At 49.2% G+C, this 12,130-nt stretch overlaps 5 protein-coding genes across 5 annotated transcripts; 1 reads left to right on the top strand and 4 right to left on the bottom strand.

Annotated features, from left to right (window-relative positions):
- Positions 1 to 189: 189 nt before the first annotated feature.
- Positions 190 to 1,835, bottom strand: F5B22DRAFT_624310 (dihydrodipicolinate synthase). Its single transcript, XM_047976118.1, has 2 exons — positions 917 to 1,835; positions 190 to 792 (listed from the first exon to the last, which is right to left on the bottom strand). The coding sequence occupies exons 1-2, from the start codon at positions 1,366 to 1,368 to the stop codon at positions 261 to 263; spliced, it is 984 nt and encodes a 327-aa protein (XP_047826520.1). The 5' UTR covers positions 1,369 to 1,835; the 3' UTR covers positions 190 to 260.
- Positions 1,836 to 2,293: 458 nt separating this feature from the next.
- F5B22DRAFT_639300 (GPI-anchored cell wall beta-1,3-endoglucanase EglC) lies at positions 2,294 to 3,308 on the bottom strand (the record flags this gene model as incomplete). Its single annotated transcript, XM_047977697.1, has 2 exons — positions 2,294 to 3,036; positions 3,092 to 3,308. 2 exons carry the CDS (start codon positions 3,306 to 3,308, stop codon positions 2,294 to 2,296), a joined length of 960 nt encoding a protein of 319 aa, XP_047826521.1.
- Positions 3,309 to 4,845: 1,537 nt separating this feature from the next.
- F5B22DRAFT_454720 (oxidoreductase domain-containing protein) lies at positions 4,846 to 6,287 on the top strand. Its single transcript, XM_047971999.1, has one exon. It carries the CDS (start codon positions 5,124 to 5,126, stop codon positions 6,027 to 6,029), a length of 906 nt encoding a protein of 301 aa, XP_047826522.1. The 5' UTR covers positions 4,846 to 5,123; the 3' UTR covers positions 6,030 to 6,287.
- On the bottom strand, positions 6,122 to 7,133 carry F5B22DRAFT_454792 (uncharacterized protein). The gene is made up of 4 exons (XM_047972000.1): positions 7,032 to 7,133; positions 6,621 to 6,965; positions 6,396 to 6,545; positions 6,122 to 6,298 (listed from the first exon to the last, which is right to left on the bottom strand). Exons 2-4 carry the CDS (start codon positions 6,936 to 6,938, stop codon positions 6,215 to 6,217), a joined length of 552 nt encoding a protein of 183 aa, XP_047826523.1. The 5' UTR covers positions 6,939 to 6,965; positions 7,032 to 7,133; the 3' UTR covers positions 6,122 to 6,214.
- Positions 7,134 to 7,761: 628 nt separating this feature from the next.
- Positions 7,762 to 11,601, bottom strand: F5B22DRAFT_454819 (uncharacterized protein). Its single transcript, XM_047972001.1, has 4 exons — positions 10,799 to 11,601; positions 10,684 to 10,716; positions 10,147 to 10,623; positions 7,762 to 10,089 (listed from the first exon to the last, which is right to left on the bottom strand). The coding sequence occupies exons 1-4, from the start codon at positions 11,448 to 11,450 to the stop codon at positions 8,114 to 8,116; spliced, it is 3,138 nt and encodes a 1,045-aa protein (XP_047826524.1). The 5' UTR covers positions 11,451 to 11,601; the 3' UTR covers positions 7,762 to 8,113.
- Between the last annotated feature and the right edge of the window lie 529 nt (positions 11,602 to 12,130).

Genomic DNA, 12,130 nt, shown 5'->3' on the forward strand with positions numbered 1-12,130 from the left:
GACAGTAAGGAAAATCTCGTATGTTAAACCCATCACCGTTAATGCAGTCAGAGTGAAAAATATGTGTAGCTGTTTCGGCCTGCGATTGAGCAAAGGTAAGAATGTCGATTCTCCGAGGTGCCGTGTTCAAATAAATGGGTTGGAATCTTTATTGGCAGAGTGAAATACAAATGTCAGTTTTCAAACTTGTGGGAAACACATCGCATAGAAGATCGGCCGTTAAAACAGGTGGTACATATTCTAATATCAAAGGTAAAAGACTACAATCTATCCTCTTCCTCCTGTACACTATCCGCAAGGCCCTTCCAATTCGCCCACTCGGCATCGCCGCCAGGTATACCTCCATGAAGCGGTAATCTCGTGCCGTCTCTATCCCCGAACCCCCTCAACCGACTAACGGCCTCCTTGATACCGACCGTGCCGAACTTAGCCACAAGCTCCTCGATACAGCTAACCTTGAACTGCAATCGTTTCCGCTCGCGTACCTCGTCTTCTGTGAGTTGGTGTTTAACAGATAGCTCGTAAAGCCGCACCACCGTCTTCGGGAAGAAGCCCGCGCACCCATCGATGGCACCTGCTCCGCCCACCGAGATCACAGGAAGCAATTGCTGCCCGAGACCGGTGAAAGTCCGGAATTTGTCGTGGTCGATCTCTGGGCTCAGCGCGATCTGCGCGAACGCGGATATGTCCCCGTGCGACAGCTTGCAGCCTACGATGTTCGAGTGTTTCGCTAGGGTTACGAAGGTCGAGGGTGTGATCTTCACGTTGTTGGATACCCCCGGGTAGTGATATCTAGTGCCGCCCGAGAGTCAGTAGTAAACCAAAACAAAAGAGAGCATCCATAGCAGCCGGTGCCTTGTATGAATAACAAGACGAATCGGGACTTCAGACGAGGGTTTGTATTGTAGGGACGTACATCAATATGGGAATAGGGCTCTGATCCGCCACGGCCGTAAACCACCGTATTATCCCCTCCTGCGTGCTCGCGCCCGCGAAGTATCCCGGCGCCAAACACATGCCCCACTGCGAGCCGGCATCCCTCGCGCCCGTGAGCTGGTCAACCGTCTCCTCGATGTTCTGCGTCGCCGTGCCGGCGAGGATCGGATAATCCTTGAACCCTTCTTTCTCGAGCGCCGTGCGTACGCCCGAGAGGACCTCGAAGCGCTCTTTGTTCGTCAAGTGCACTGCTTCGCCTGTGCTGCCGAGTATGACCAGCCCCTTGATGCCTGCGCGCGCGAGATATAGCGAGTGTGCGATCTGTGTTTCGATGTCTAGGGGCGCTGCTACGGCGTTGTAGTTCGACGCTTGCTTGCTGGCGAAGAATGTTGGTACGGGAACGTAGATCCCTGGGGGAGGTACGGCTGCCATGATGATTTCCTGAATGATTCTTTCTGTATGTGATGCTGTAGATGGAATCTAGATCTATGCGGACGTAGTACAGTTTATCGTAAGGTGAATGTCGCTTTTGTCTTCTAGAGGGGTAGAGCCGAACCGAGAGAGGCGTGTCCGATAATAGGGACTCCGTACCTCGTTTCACTGCCACGACTCCAATATAGTGACGCGGGGCTCGAAGCCTCGAGACGGCACAGGACACGATGTGGTGAGGGCGATGGTCGGGGTTTCGGGCGAGTGTACAGCGAAACACCCGAGTTACGTCAATGTTGCGACTTCTTTCCGGGGACGGCCGACGTCGGGGAAGCACTACCTGGCGAATCGGGATGCACGTCGGGAGTCTTTCTCCAGCATGGCCAAAATCTCGTGATATTCTACGTAGTAAGAGAAATACCAAGCTGGGTTAGGCGGTCGGAATCTGATTCGTGTTTGAGTGCTAAACACCAAAAAAACAATTGTCATGAATAGCTTTACATTCATTTTGACTTCATCATTCCTTCCGCTACTGTTTCATTGGATTCCCACAGCGTGCGTTCCACTAGACTAGTAAAATGCCATCCTTAACCAAGTGAGAATGTCTACGAGAGATAAAGTTTGTTACAAGGACCTTGTCAAACCCGGATACCTAGCTGAATAAAATATGAACAAGCGCAATTATCACTTTCCAGACGGTATATTTCAAGAGAACCAAGGTTTACACGAGTTCTGTCCAACAGTAGACGGACTCCAATAGTGTATTAAAGTTATGCTTAAAATGTTTATACTAGCGGAAGCCACAGGTTCCTCATATGCAATGCTATCCAACTTTTTATCTATCCGTATTTATATCCAAACGTCTTTTCGATCATGTCTCATTTCTAAGGTTACCAACATTAGTAAACGTGTGACAAAAGGGAAGAGATTATCTTACGCAAACGAGCGAGTGACGAGGCGTGAGCGTTCCCAGGTCACCGGGGCCGAAAATGCCGAAGTCGGGATTCGCAGTACCGTACTGCGACTCCTGGAGATCGTACCAGAAGACGTTTATCTTCTTCTGGAGGAGAGTGCAGGCGATATTCTGCCAGTAGATGCGGGCGTTGGCGGCGCTGGCGACGGCGAGGTTGTTCTTCTTGCCGGTGATGGGCCAGCCGGTCTCGGTGACCCAGACGGGCTTGCTGCCGGCGAGCTTGACCGTCTTGTCGTAGCCGTCGTAGAAACGAGTCATGGCATCGTTAATGCTGTTGGCCTTGGTGCTCTCCCAGTACGGGTAGCCGTCGAAGCCGATGAAGTCGATAGCGGGGATGACGGCCTTGTTTGTTCCGTTCAGAAACGAGTCGTAGGTGTCAACGTGGCCGACGGGCACACCAGCCAACGCCGTGCCGGCGATGACGCTGCGAACTCTCTTGACGGAGCTGACTAAGTATGCGGACGTTGTGCCTACTTCGCCGGCAGCATCTCGGTAGAGATCCTCGCTACCAACCGAGATACCTACGACGAGGTTGGTGAACTTCGTGCCATACTTGGCGATGGCGGCCTTAAGAGCCGCGATCTCGTTGTCCAAGGACTGTGTGCCGCCGGAAATCCAGAGACCGAGGAGCAGCTTAGTGTTGGTGTCGATGGCGGCTGGGATAGCTTGGATTATATCGGACTTGGTTCCCCATTGGACTGAAGACGATGTTATTATTCTATTCGCTCCCCTATGATGGCTAGTAGAACATACCCATAGTATACAAGCGAGCGCTTGTCCAGCCGCTAGTACCGGGCAATGCCTTCGCACGCTTGAACTCATAGGCAAAGTCGTTCTGCACCTTTGCCTGCTGGTTGAGGAAGAAAGCGCCATAATTGAAACCCCTCAGACCGGTGTTGGCAGGTGAAGGAGCAGCATCAACGGCGCCAAAAGCAGCCGCGAGGGCGAGGACGGCAGAGGAAAAACGCATTATGACAGTGATAGTCTTGGCAGATCCTATAGCTAACAATTCCAAACCAGCGTGGGAAGCAAATGTTTAAGAATTGTGGGATGATAGGGATATATATATCTCCATATCGACAGAAGAAAAGAAAAGACTGATCAGCACTTGGTAAGTCAAGTCAATGCATGCAATCGGGCATCATTCCCACAGTACGTCGTGCCGAGCCAAGATCTCGTCGTCGTCGTCATAACCCCTGGATAGAACAGGGCCGGTGTCAGCGGAGTGAGCGGAGAGTGGGCCAACTCGACCCAAGAATCACGTTAAGTGGCAGATGCCGATGGCACCTAAAAGCTCGTATTTGACCCGCCGGCGCCATCTCAGCCTCAAAACCCACTTGCTAGAGTTGTCGGAACCCGTTTACGATCGCCATGTGGTGGTTGTGTGTCATGGTGTGTTATTACCGGACCCTGGGGGTTATGGATCACAACAAGGGGCCCCTTTACCGGTTCTGACCAGTAATTCGTATGCGTTGTTTCTTTCCAGGGTTCGGTAGGGTTCGGCAGTGTTCAGCGTGAGCCGTTTGGACCGCCAGAACATTGTTGTCATCGAGTTCCTGCAAAGGGCCCACCCTTTCATGATCTGCAAATTAAAGTGGACGTCTCCAATCTCGGTACAGCGAGTCTAGACTTGCCAGTTCTCGCCATTTTCCAAGGGATGACTGACGAACCCTGGCCTCCGCTAAAGTAGAAGGCTCATAGCGTGTACGGTACTTATGCTTACGCGTGTACATACTCATATATGAACCCCTTTCCTGGCCACGCACGTTGGACTGGCTGGGTATTCCCGTTTGTAATGTTTACCTATTCAATGTTTATGTGTTTTTATGCCTCGGCCAGCAGTCAGAGCGAGAGTGCCAATTGCTGTAAACTAAGAAGCACGGATGTTGTCATCAGTGCTCAAAAACGATGCCTCGCCAGGTGCTCATAAGTACTTAGCTTAAGCTCACACGATCTTTGCCTGCAATCGCTCGTAAAGCTGGATCAGGAGACCATTTCCCTGTGCGCAATTCGGCCTCGGGCCTTTGGCGCGACGCTGGGCATTGGATAGAAAATCGTCTAGGTATGTATCCCTTTTAACGATTCTGGGGCAAAGTGCACCCCCCCTCCACACACGGTCAATATGCCGGAAGTGCAATTGTCTTGTCCGCCCTGACTTGGCTGCTACAATGCATTGTGTTGCACCCGATGATGATATTCTTGAAAGGATCACAGGCGACTCCTTTTCCATTAGGCCGAGGTGTGCGACTCGGTTGTAGACTCATTAAGGCCAGGCAGACGCTCCGCATCGTACCTTGACTGCTGCCTGGCCTCAGCGTCCTCTTGTGTTATTCAGCGAATCAACTATCATGGAGCCCTTTCGAATCTAACTTTGAAGATCAAATGGAAATACTGGCCTATATCGTACTTAAGTTAGGTGCCTAGGTAGGTGCTGGTAAGCCTACCATGTAGCAGTGTCTGGCCCTGTAGCGAAGCGCTATCAGCAGTTCCCAGTTGCTTGGCCACCACCCTATATGGGAAAGTAGGTGGTAACCCCGCCACCGTGGTCTGAGCCTCCTCCACCAGGCGGTGTCAGAACGCCTAGGAGGAAGTAGGCAGACATCTTTGAATCTTATGAAGTGATCAGGACATATCTGTCTTTACAGCCCGTGCTGGTATTATAAAATCTGAATGTTGGACGCAGGCAGAGACTTATATCAAATAAGTAGATGATGTCTTTTGCAGTCCCAACGATCCCATAAACAACAATACATTGTGAACTACAACTTGAACTACATCTTTCAACATGCTAAGCGAACTCTCCAAGGTTAAAGACAAGATCATGGGGAACAGGAAACCGCCCAAGAAGGAGGAACACGAACCCGTGAAAACCGTCTATAGGTCCAATGATGTGGCCATTCCACATCACTTTCTGACATCCGATCCCCCTGACGCACAGCCCATCACACACACGCCCATTGACTTCAAGGACTCGGTATTGCCAGAATTCGCCGGCTGCTACGCCGTCGTCCTCGACAATGTCCTTAGCCCCTCCGAGTGCGCACAACTGCTACAGCTCGCCGAGGCGAGCGTCATGGACGAAGACAAACAAGACGGGTCATCGTGGAGACCAGCACTCGTCAACATCGGCGGCGGCTACGAGGTCCAGGTCCCCGACTATCGCAAAAGCAGCCGCATCATCTGGGACAACCAGGACATCGTCGATCGCCTGTGGGCGCGCATGGCCGCGTTGCCAGAGATACGCGAGCAGCTTTCATCCGTCCCTGGGCTGAATATGGACCCGTCGGGCGCGACGGAGAGAATCAGCCACGACTTCTACAGGGTGAACAAGCGGCTGCGCTTCCTCAAGTATGTCCCCGGCGAGTTCTTCAAGCCCCATTGCGACGGGCCGTACGGTGAGCGCTCACCGGAGGGCCACCTGGTGCAGACGTATATGACTGTGCATCTGTATCTGAACGACTCCCAGCAAGTCGCTGGCCCGGGCGTGGACCTTGTGGGCGGTGCGACGACGTTCTTGTCACGGGATGAGTCCCGCAGGATTGATGTCGATCCAAAAGCAGGCCGAGTCCTCATATTCCAACATTCTAGGTTGAGACATTGTGGTGATGAGGTGAAGGCCGGCACCAAGTATACTGTCAGAACAGATATCATGTACAAGATAACTGGCCAAGACGAGTTCGCTCTGTATTGATTGCAGCCTGCTATGCGAGCAATAGCCCAGAGTGTTCATATGTATATTCATTTCATATTATGTTACAACGCTTCATGATGTATGATTACTTCCCCCTAGCGTCTGCGACGTGAATTGGCAGGCAGTGGCATCAACCTGCTCTATGCAATCTTACTTATACAAGCTACCAAGTAAACTCCATTGAGTTATACTGAGATGTCCCTAAGAACCTTCAACACCTTACAATTAGATTTGTGATCCATCTCACCCCAGCCCTTAACCTGACAATCCTACGTACCCCCGCAATCAGCATCAAAACCAAGCAACCGATTCATAATGACTTGGAGAAAAATGAATATGAGATGACGAGAAATTATAATGACTTACCTTCCCGCAATACGCAGTAAAACTGCACCCAGTGCACTTCATAAACGCGCCCTCCATCTTCCCGCACGCAGCACACCTCTGACTCATCCCCTCTTGTCCTTCCAGCACCACGCCCAGCTCAAAGACTCTTTCCAAACTCCCTGGTATGACCTATTCACGAAAATTCAGCACATCAGATCTGAGCTCGAATAGCAAGCAGATAGAGCGTAACCCGTCTTCACTCACTTTTACATCAGCGCCCTGACCAACAGGGACGTGCACAACAGCTTTCTTCCCCTCGCCCTCGCGATCCGTTCGTCTCGCACCAGGTACGAAGATGACATGTCCCTTCCGAAACCCCTTTAAGCTGATGCTATCTTCGAATAGCAGCGCGAAGTCCACGCCTTTTCTGTCCGTCACTATGAGCGTGGGTTTCGTGATCGTCATGTTCTCTTTGATCTGCGCTAGGAGGTACCATGTCTTGTCTGATGGTGCGCTTGGGTCTGATGTTGAGGGTAGCTCGTAGAAGGATGGGAATACCGATGGGTTTGTGAATCGCGACATGTTGTGGTTATGAGAGGGCGGGGTGTGCTGAGGGGTTGGTTAATGAGCGGCGACTACGGGATGTAGAACGTGTGTAATCGGTAGTAACTATACAAGTGGAAGATGTTTTTTCTGTTATATACTGAGTAGAATTTGAGATGGGAGGCTGCATGAATGAAAACGAAGGACGCGCTGGATGGCGCATCATTGGTGAGATGAAACACGGAGGCGTAGTGAGTGGGCCCACTGCTCGCTTTGAGCTGGATGAGGCGTGGAGGTGAGGTGATACTAGTTGACATTCATCAACTATAGAAATATAAAGACTTGTCGCCTAAACATCAACTCTTCAATCCCAGTATGGGTGATATGATAGTATTAGTGGGCTAGGTCGTTCACAATATTTGGCAGAGCACAATGGTATTAGTAAGATTATGCGGGAGGGCGTGAGGAGGCCCCAAGGCCAGAACTGTTGCGTATTGTATGTTGGAATTTTATAAGAATGACGTCTTGAACTCACGAGAAGACTATGAGTTGAGTTGAATGATGTTTATCAGAGAGTCGGACTGTCGGTCGCATCGCCAAAGAAAGAGGTATATGTAATAATATGTAGTGATTCCGGTAGCATTGATATCGCGACTTGTTCCTCAACTTCAATGAACACCTCAATTCCTAACTCTCAGCCTTTTCATCCGAGCACTCAGTTATTCTCTACTCGCCATCCATTAGCTGAGTGGAACTACCGCCAAAATATGATGTGCGGGACGGTCCTCGCATTGCTTTGCTGCCATAGTCCCATGTGACTCGGATATCTCATACCATTTCTCTGACTCTTCATAGAGAATGTGTCGTTAGATGGCTCTTCTTGTCGCCCGATGTTATAACACCGCTCGTTCAATTCAATTGCTTTTAACGGTTGTGCGATGCTCTCGGCTGCTTGAGCTTGATGGCTTAGAATTGATACCTCCAGATCTGACATCTGGGGTATATCTCCAAGTTCCTACAATGCCGCCTCATGTCATCGCTTTGTTTCCAAGATAAACCTACAAGTATAGAGATTTATCTATGATTAATTGATTAACTAATGGTGTAGGTATGAATGTTGTAACTAGTTCAACTACTTCATGAGTGAGGATGGAAGACCTCCTTATATGTACATGATTAAGTTTAAAACCCACCTTTGTCCCACCTAATCATACTTAATTACCATCTTCTAGCTCTCCAATTGCCCAACCTATTAATCCGCAAGCACTACCCAATACAAGCTTGTTCACAAAACTCAACCCTCTGAAGTGCGCATCCACCTCTAAAATTATGCCGGCGGCAAGAAGTAATAGCCTTGACCTGCGTCGAACGATTGCGGAAAAGGTCTGCGCTGTAAACAAAACCCAGATATATGGCATTGCCTCGTAGAATTGACCTTCAGATATACATAACCAGAATAGCGTATTTGCCGCATGAAGGAAACACAACTCATACCCTTCCTGGCGATGACTGATTGTAACAGCTCGTTTCGCCATCTCTATTGCTTGTGGGCATTGCCCTATCGAATCATAACACTTAGCAACCAGGATGCTGATTTCCACACTGAAAGGCGAATCTTGGGAAAGTTCGTGCTCGCGCTGCTGTGCAGCGTGGAAGTATAGAAGCGCATCGTGATGGAGGCCGAGACGATCGAGGAGACGGCCGAACTTTAGGTAGACGGACAATGCTAGCCTATAATCCAGTCCGTTCCACGTTTCCAAGTTCCACATCATCCTCTGGAGGGCAACTTTTCCCTCGCTTGGGCCGAATCCTCCAATGAAATTAATTTCAGCCTTCATCGTCAGGATGTCTGCAGGGCCAAATTGCGTACTGGCCTGGAGAAATGCCTCTCTGGCGATATAACGGCCTTTATCTATATTGCCTAACCCTGACTGAGCCATGCTTATGATAATTCGAGCCTGTATGGCACATCGGTTACCGGAATCCCCAAGCGCCTCGGCTTGTAGTAATGCCTCATTGGCAAGTTTAAGCGCTTTTCGGAACTGCTCCTGACTACAAACAGTAGTGGCGAGTCCAATTGTAGCTCGACATCTTTGAACATGAGTGATTTTAATAGAATAACTTAACGCTTTCCCAAAATGCGCCTGCGCTATAGTATGTTTACCAGCGTCTTCGTTTATCTCAGCGAACTCGAGCAGCATTTGGATCCCTTCTTCGTCATCTTCTGGTATCTCGGCTTTTGTTCTGGAAGTGACCATGCCTTCGAGAAAAGTCTCTGCAATCTGTAAGCGACTAAACTGTCGGCAAAACCTCGCCAAGGATAGTGCCGGTGGCGGATGTGGGCTAGATGAGTTGCCTCGGTCATCGTAGAGGCAGGGGATATTGTCATCCAAAAATTTGCGTATATGCCCAAGAACATCCATGCGTGTTGTGAACGGTATTAAATTAACATGAGTATTCCTTACGAACGCGGTTACCAGACTGACGGCGCTGGAAGCGTGAATGCTTTGGGGTGAATCTACTAGGCCCTCATTTCCTATGCCTCTCCTAGTTAGTAGCCATTCTCGAATTACTGGGTGAAGCGAGTAGTGCCTTCGGTCGGGATCGGACCTTCTCCGGTCATTTTGAACTTGTATGAGACTTCTTCGACTCAGGCTATGAATAAATTCCCAGAATTTAACAGTGCTCCACTCATTAGACTGGGAAAAGAACGAGAGCCATGTCGGACGACGTGATGGTGGACACTCGAAGTAATATGCCTCATAGAATCTCTCATATATGGCCGCCGGCGCCAAATAGGCAGAGAGAGTCAGAATCGTTATAGCTATATCTTGAATGCCGGAGTCCAATGAGTCGAGAGATCGCTCATACGTCATTATCCAATTGTGAGGTGTATCCTTGATCGTCGATCCGTTGCGGTGTTGGAATTGTTCTAGATATTCTTGAAAACTTGAATCAGAAGTGTGGACAGCCCGTGCGGCCTGATCAATTGCTAGAGGCAAATAGCCAAGCATTCGAACAATTATTTTTGCAGGCTCGAGGCTAGTGTTATCTGACACCTCTGTGAATCGCTGGAGGAGAGCAAGCGCGTCATCTTCCGTCATAGGTGGCACCGCCAGCTTCTCCCAATTTTGGTAACCGGCCCCAAATTCGGTATTTCGAGTCGTGATGATGATGGAACCTTTGCCACCTGGTTTATAGTATTAGCATGGATTCAAACATTCATCTCGTAGCTTCAGTTACCTACGGGTTGGTAAAAAGTCGACAAGCTTGGTGAAGCTGAACCTGTGAGGGTCTAAGTCTGGGAACTGCGATTCGTCATCATAATTGTCGAACACAATGATCCAAGGCCAATCACATGATTCTAACTTCTCCTTTACCCTAGAAATAGTCAGAGGTCGATAAGGCGCAGTATCTTGCTCACTACCGCCTTGGGGGTTCCGTAGCAAGATCTCCGCAATACTTTCGAAAGATTTTCTTGTACTATCCAAAGATGATGCATCGACCCAGAACTTAGCGCGGTAGGCTCTGGCGTCGTGGCAATAACGAAGTGCGGTTTGGCTTTTACCCTGGCCACCAATTCCCGTGAGAACTGTAATGGTAGGAGTTGAAGTTTGTGAGTCGTCGAGGCGGCTAACGCACCGTCTACGAAGCTCATTTAGAATTTCTTTACGACCAACGAAATGCGATTCATAAACTGAAGGGAGATTGCTATACTCGCGATCTAGGCATGGAATGTTAGGTTATTTAGTCACCAGGTGGGGAGGCGATTGGAATTGCTAGCCTTGTTCAGTTTGAGACTTATACTCGACGGGGCCTATTTTAGAGATAATTCAAAAGTCAAAAATAACACTCAAACTATAGTGCCAAGTATCGTAATGTGAACTAGCTCCGCGTACCGAAGTTAATTGTATGCCCATCTCCGCTAACGATGTTTTCACCAGAGTTGAATGTGTTGAAGCCACCACGGGTAAAGTTCTGTTGACCCTTACCACCCGCTTGTACGGTCTGGTTTGCGTTGGTAATACCGGCAGAACCAAGCTCTGAATTAGGAAGCGAGGGTTCCATATTCGATAGCTTCTCAATAGCCGTCTCGAGGTCTTTTACATCCACCGCTGGCCCTAGTAAGAACACCTGGTTAAGAGCCAGATTACGGGTGTCCTTCAATATTTCTTCCATTAGACTTTCAACTAGTGGCGCCTTGACGCTAGCCAGGATGCGACGGTAGATGGAACGAGCTTGCTTCCATGATACGGGATTATTATTGTCGCCCTTTTCTTTGCAGTTCTTATCGAGCTCTGTGAAAATCTTGTGGAGGTCATCGAGCCTCTCTTTGCAGCGCATCAATGTAGCAGTGACCGCGTCGTCCTCGGTCGGGTTCTGGCGTAGGGATGAATTAGCAGCCTCTAGTATTTGTCGGACTAGAGGCAAACCACGTTCGACCTCCGCAAAGACTTTTGGTAAGTCTTTGACCTTCTTAAGACTCTTCCAAGTCGTGGCGAGGGCTCCAATGATGCCTAGAGCAGACGCAGTGATGCTAAGGGGATCCATGTGTGCAGACTAGCCCGACTGCTAGGGGTGATGAGTTCAGGAAAAGATGTAGGATCTTGGAGGGGCAAAGGAGAGGGAAAACAGAAATGGAGTTTGTATACGCTGACCAGCAGATTATATGGGATAGGAGAATTGGAACTCGTTGGGCTGCGCGGTTAAAGATGGAGATTAAAAGCAAGCAATGGATAAGGTAGCGAGATAAATATTATGCAAGTGTAAACGGTTGAATATCTAATTGGCTGAAGACCGTGCAATCAAATGCCTTCGCAATAGACACTTATCATGTACTATGTACAATGGCTACCTACGTAGTCTAAAATCAACAATAATGTCCAGCTGTAACGCTGATGACTTGGCGACGGGCGACTAGCCCATGCTACGAAAAGATCTACATCCAGATTATCACTTAATCATCTAGCAGATACGATAGTGTCTAGCAGTGACCAGCGCACTCGCCCTGAGTTTCTACAAAAGGAGGTTCGATGGGCGCGAAAACTAAAGGGCTATTTTATTGTCTTGTATCATATGGATAGGGCGGCTCTTGGCAAACTGCACTAAGTCCGATGATGAAATGTCGTGAGTTTGGATCGCTGAACACGCGCTCTTTATGAAGGCCGCTGAGACACCTCTCTCTTATGTCCATATTGGTTCTTGATGGGGGGCCTAACTATTTTTCACAA

Source organism: Xylaria bambusicola, assembly GCF_022495145.1.
Source record: "Xylaria bambusicola strain CBS 139988 unplaced genomic scaffold F5B22scaffold_59, whole genome shotgun sequence".
NCBI lineage: Eukaryota > Fungi > Ascomycota > Sordariomycetes > Xylariales > Xylariaceae > Xylaria > Xylaria bambusicola.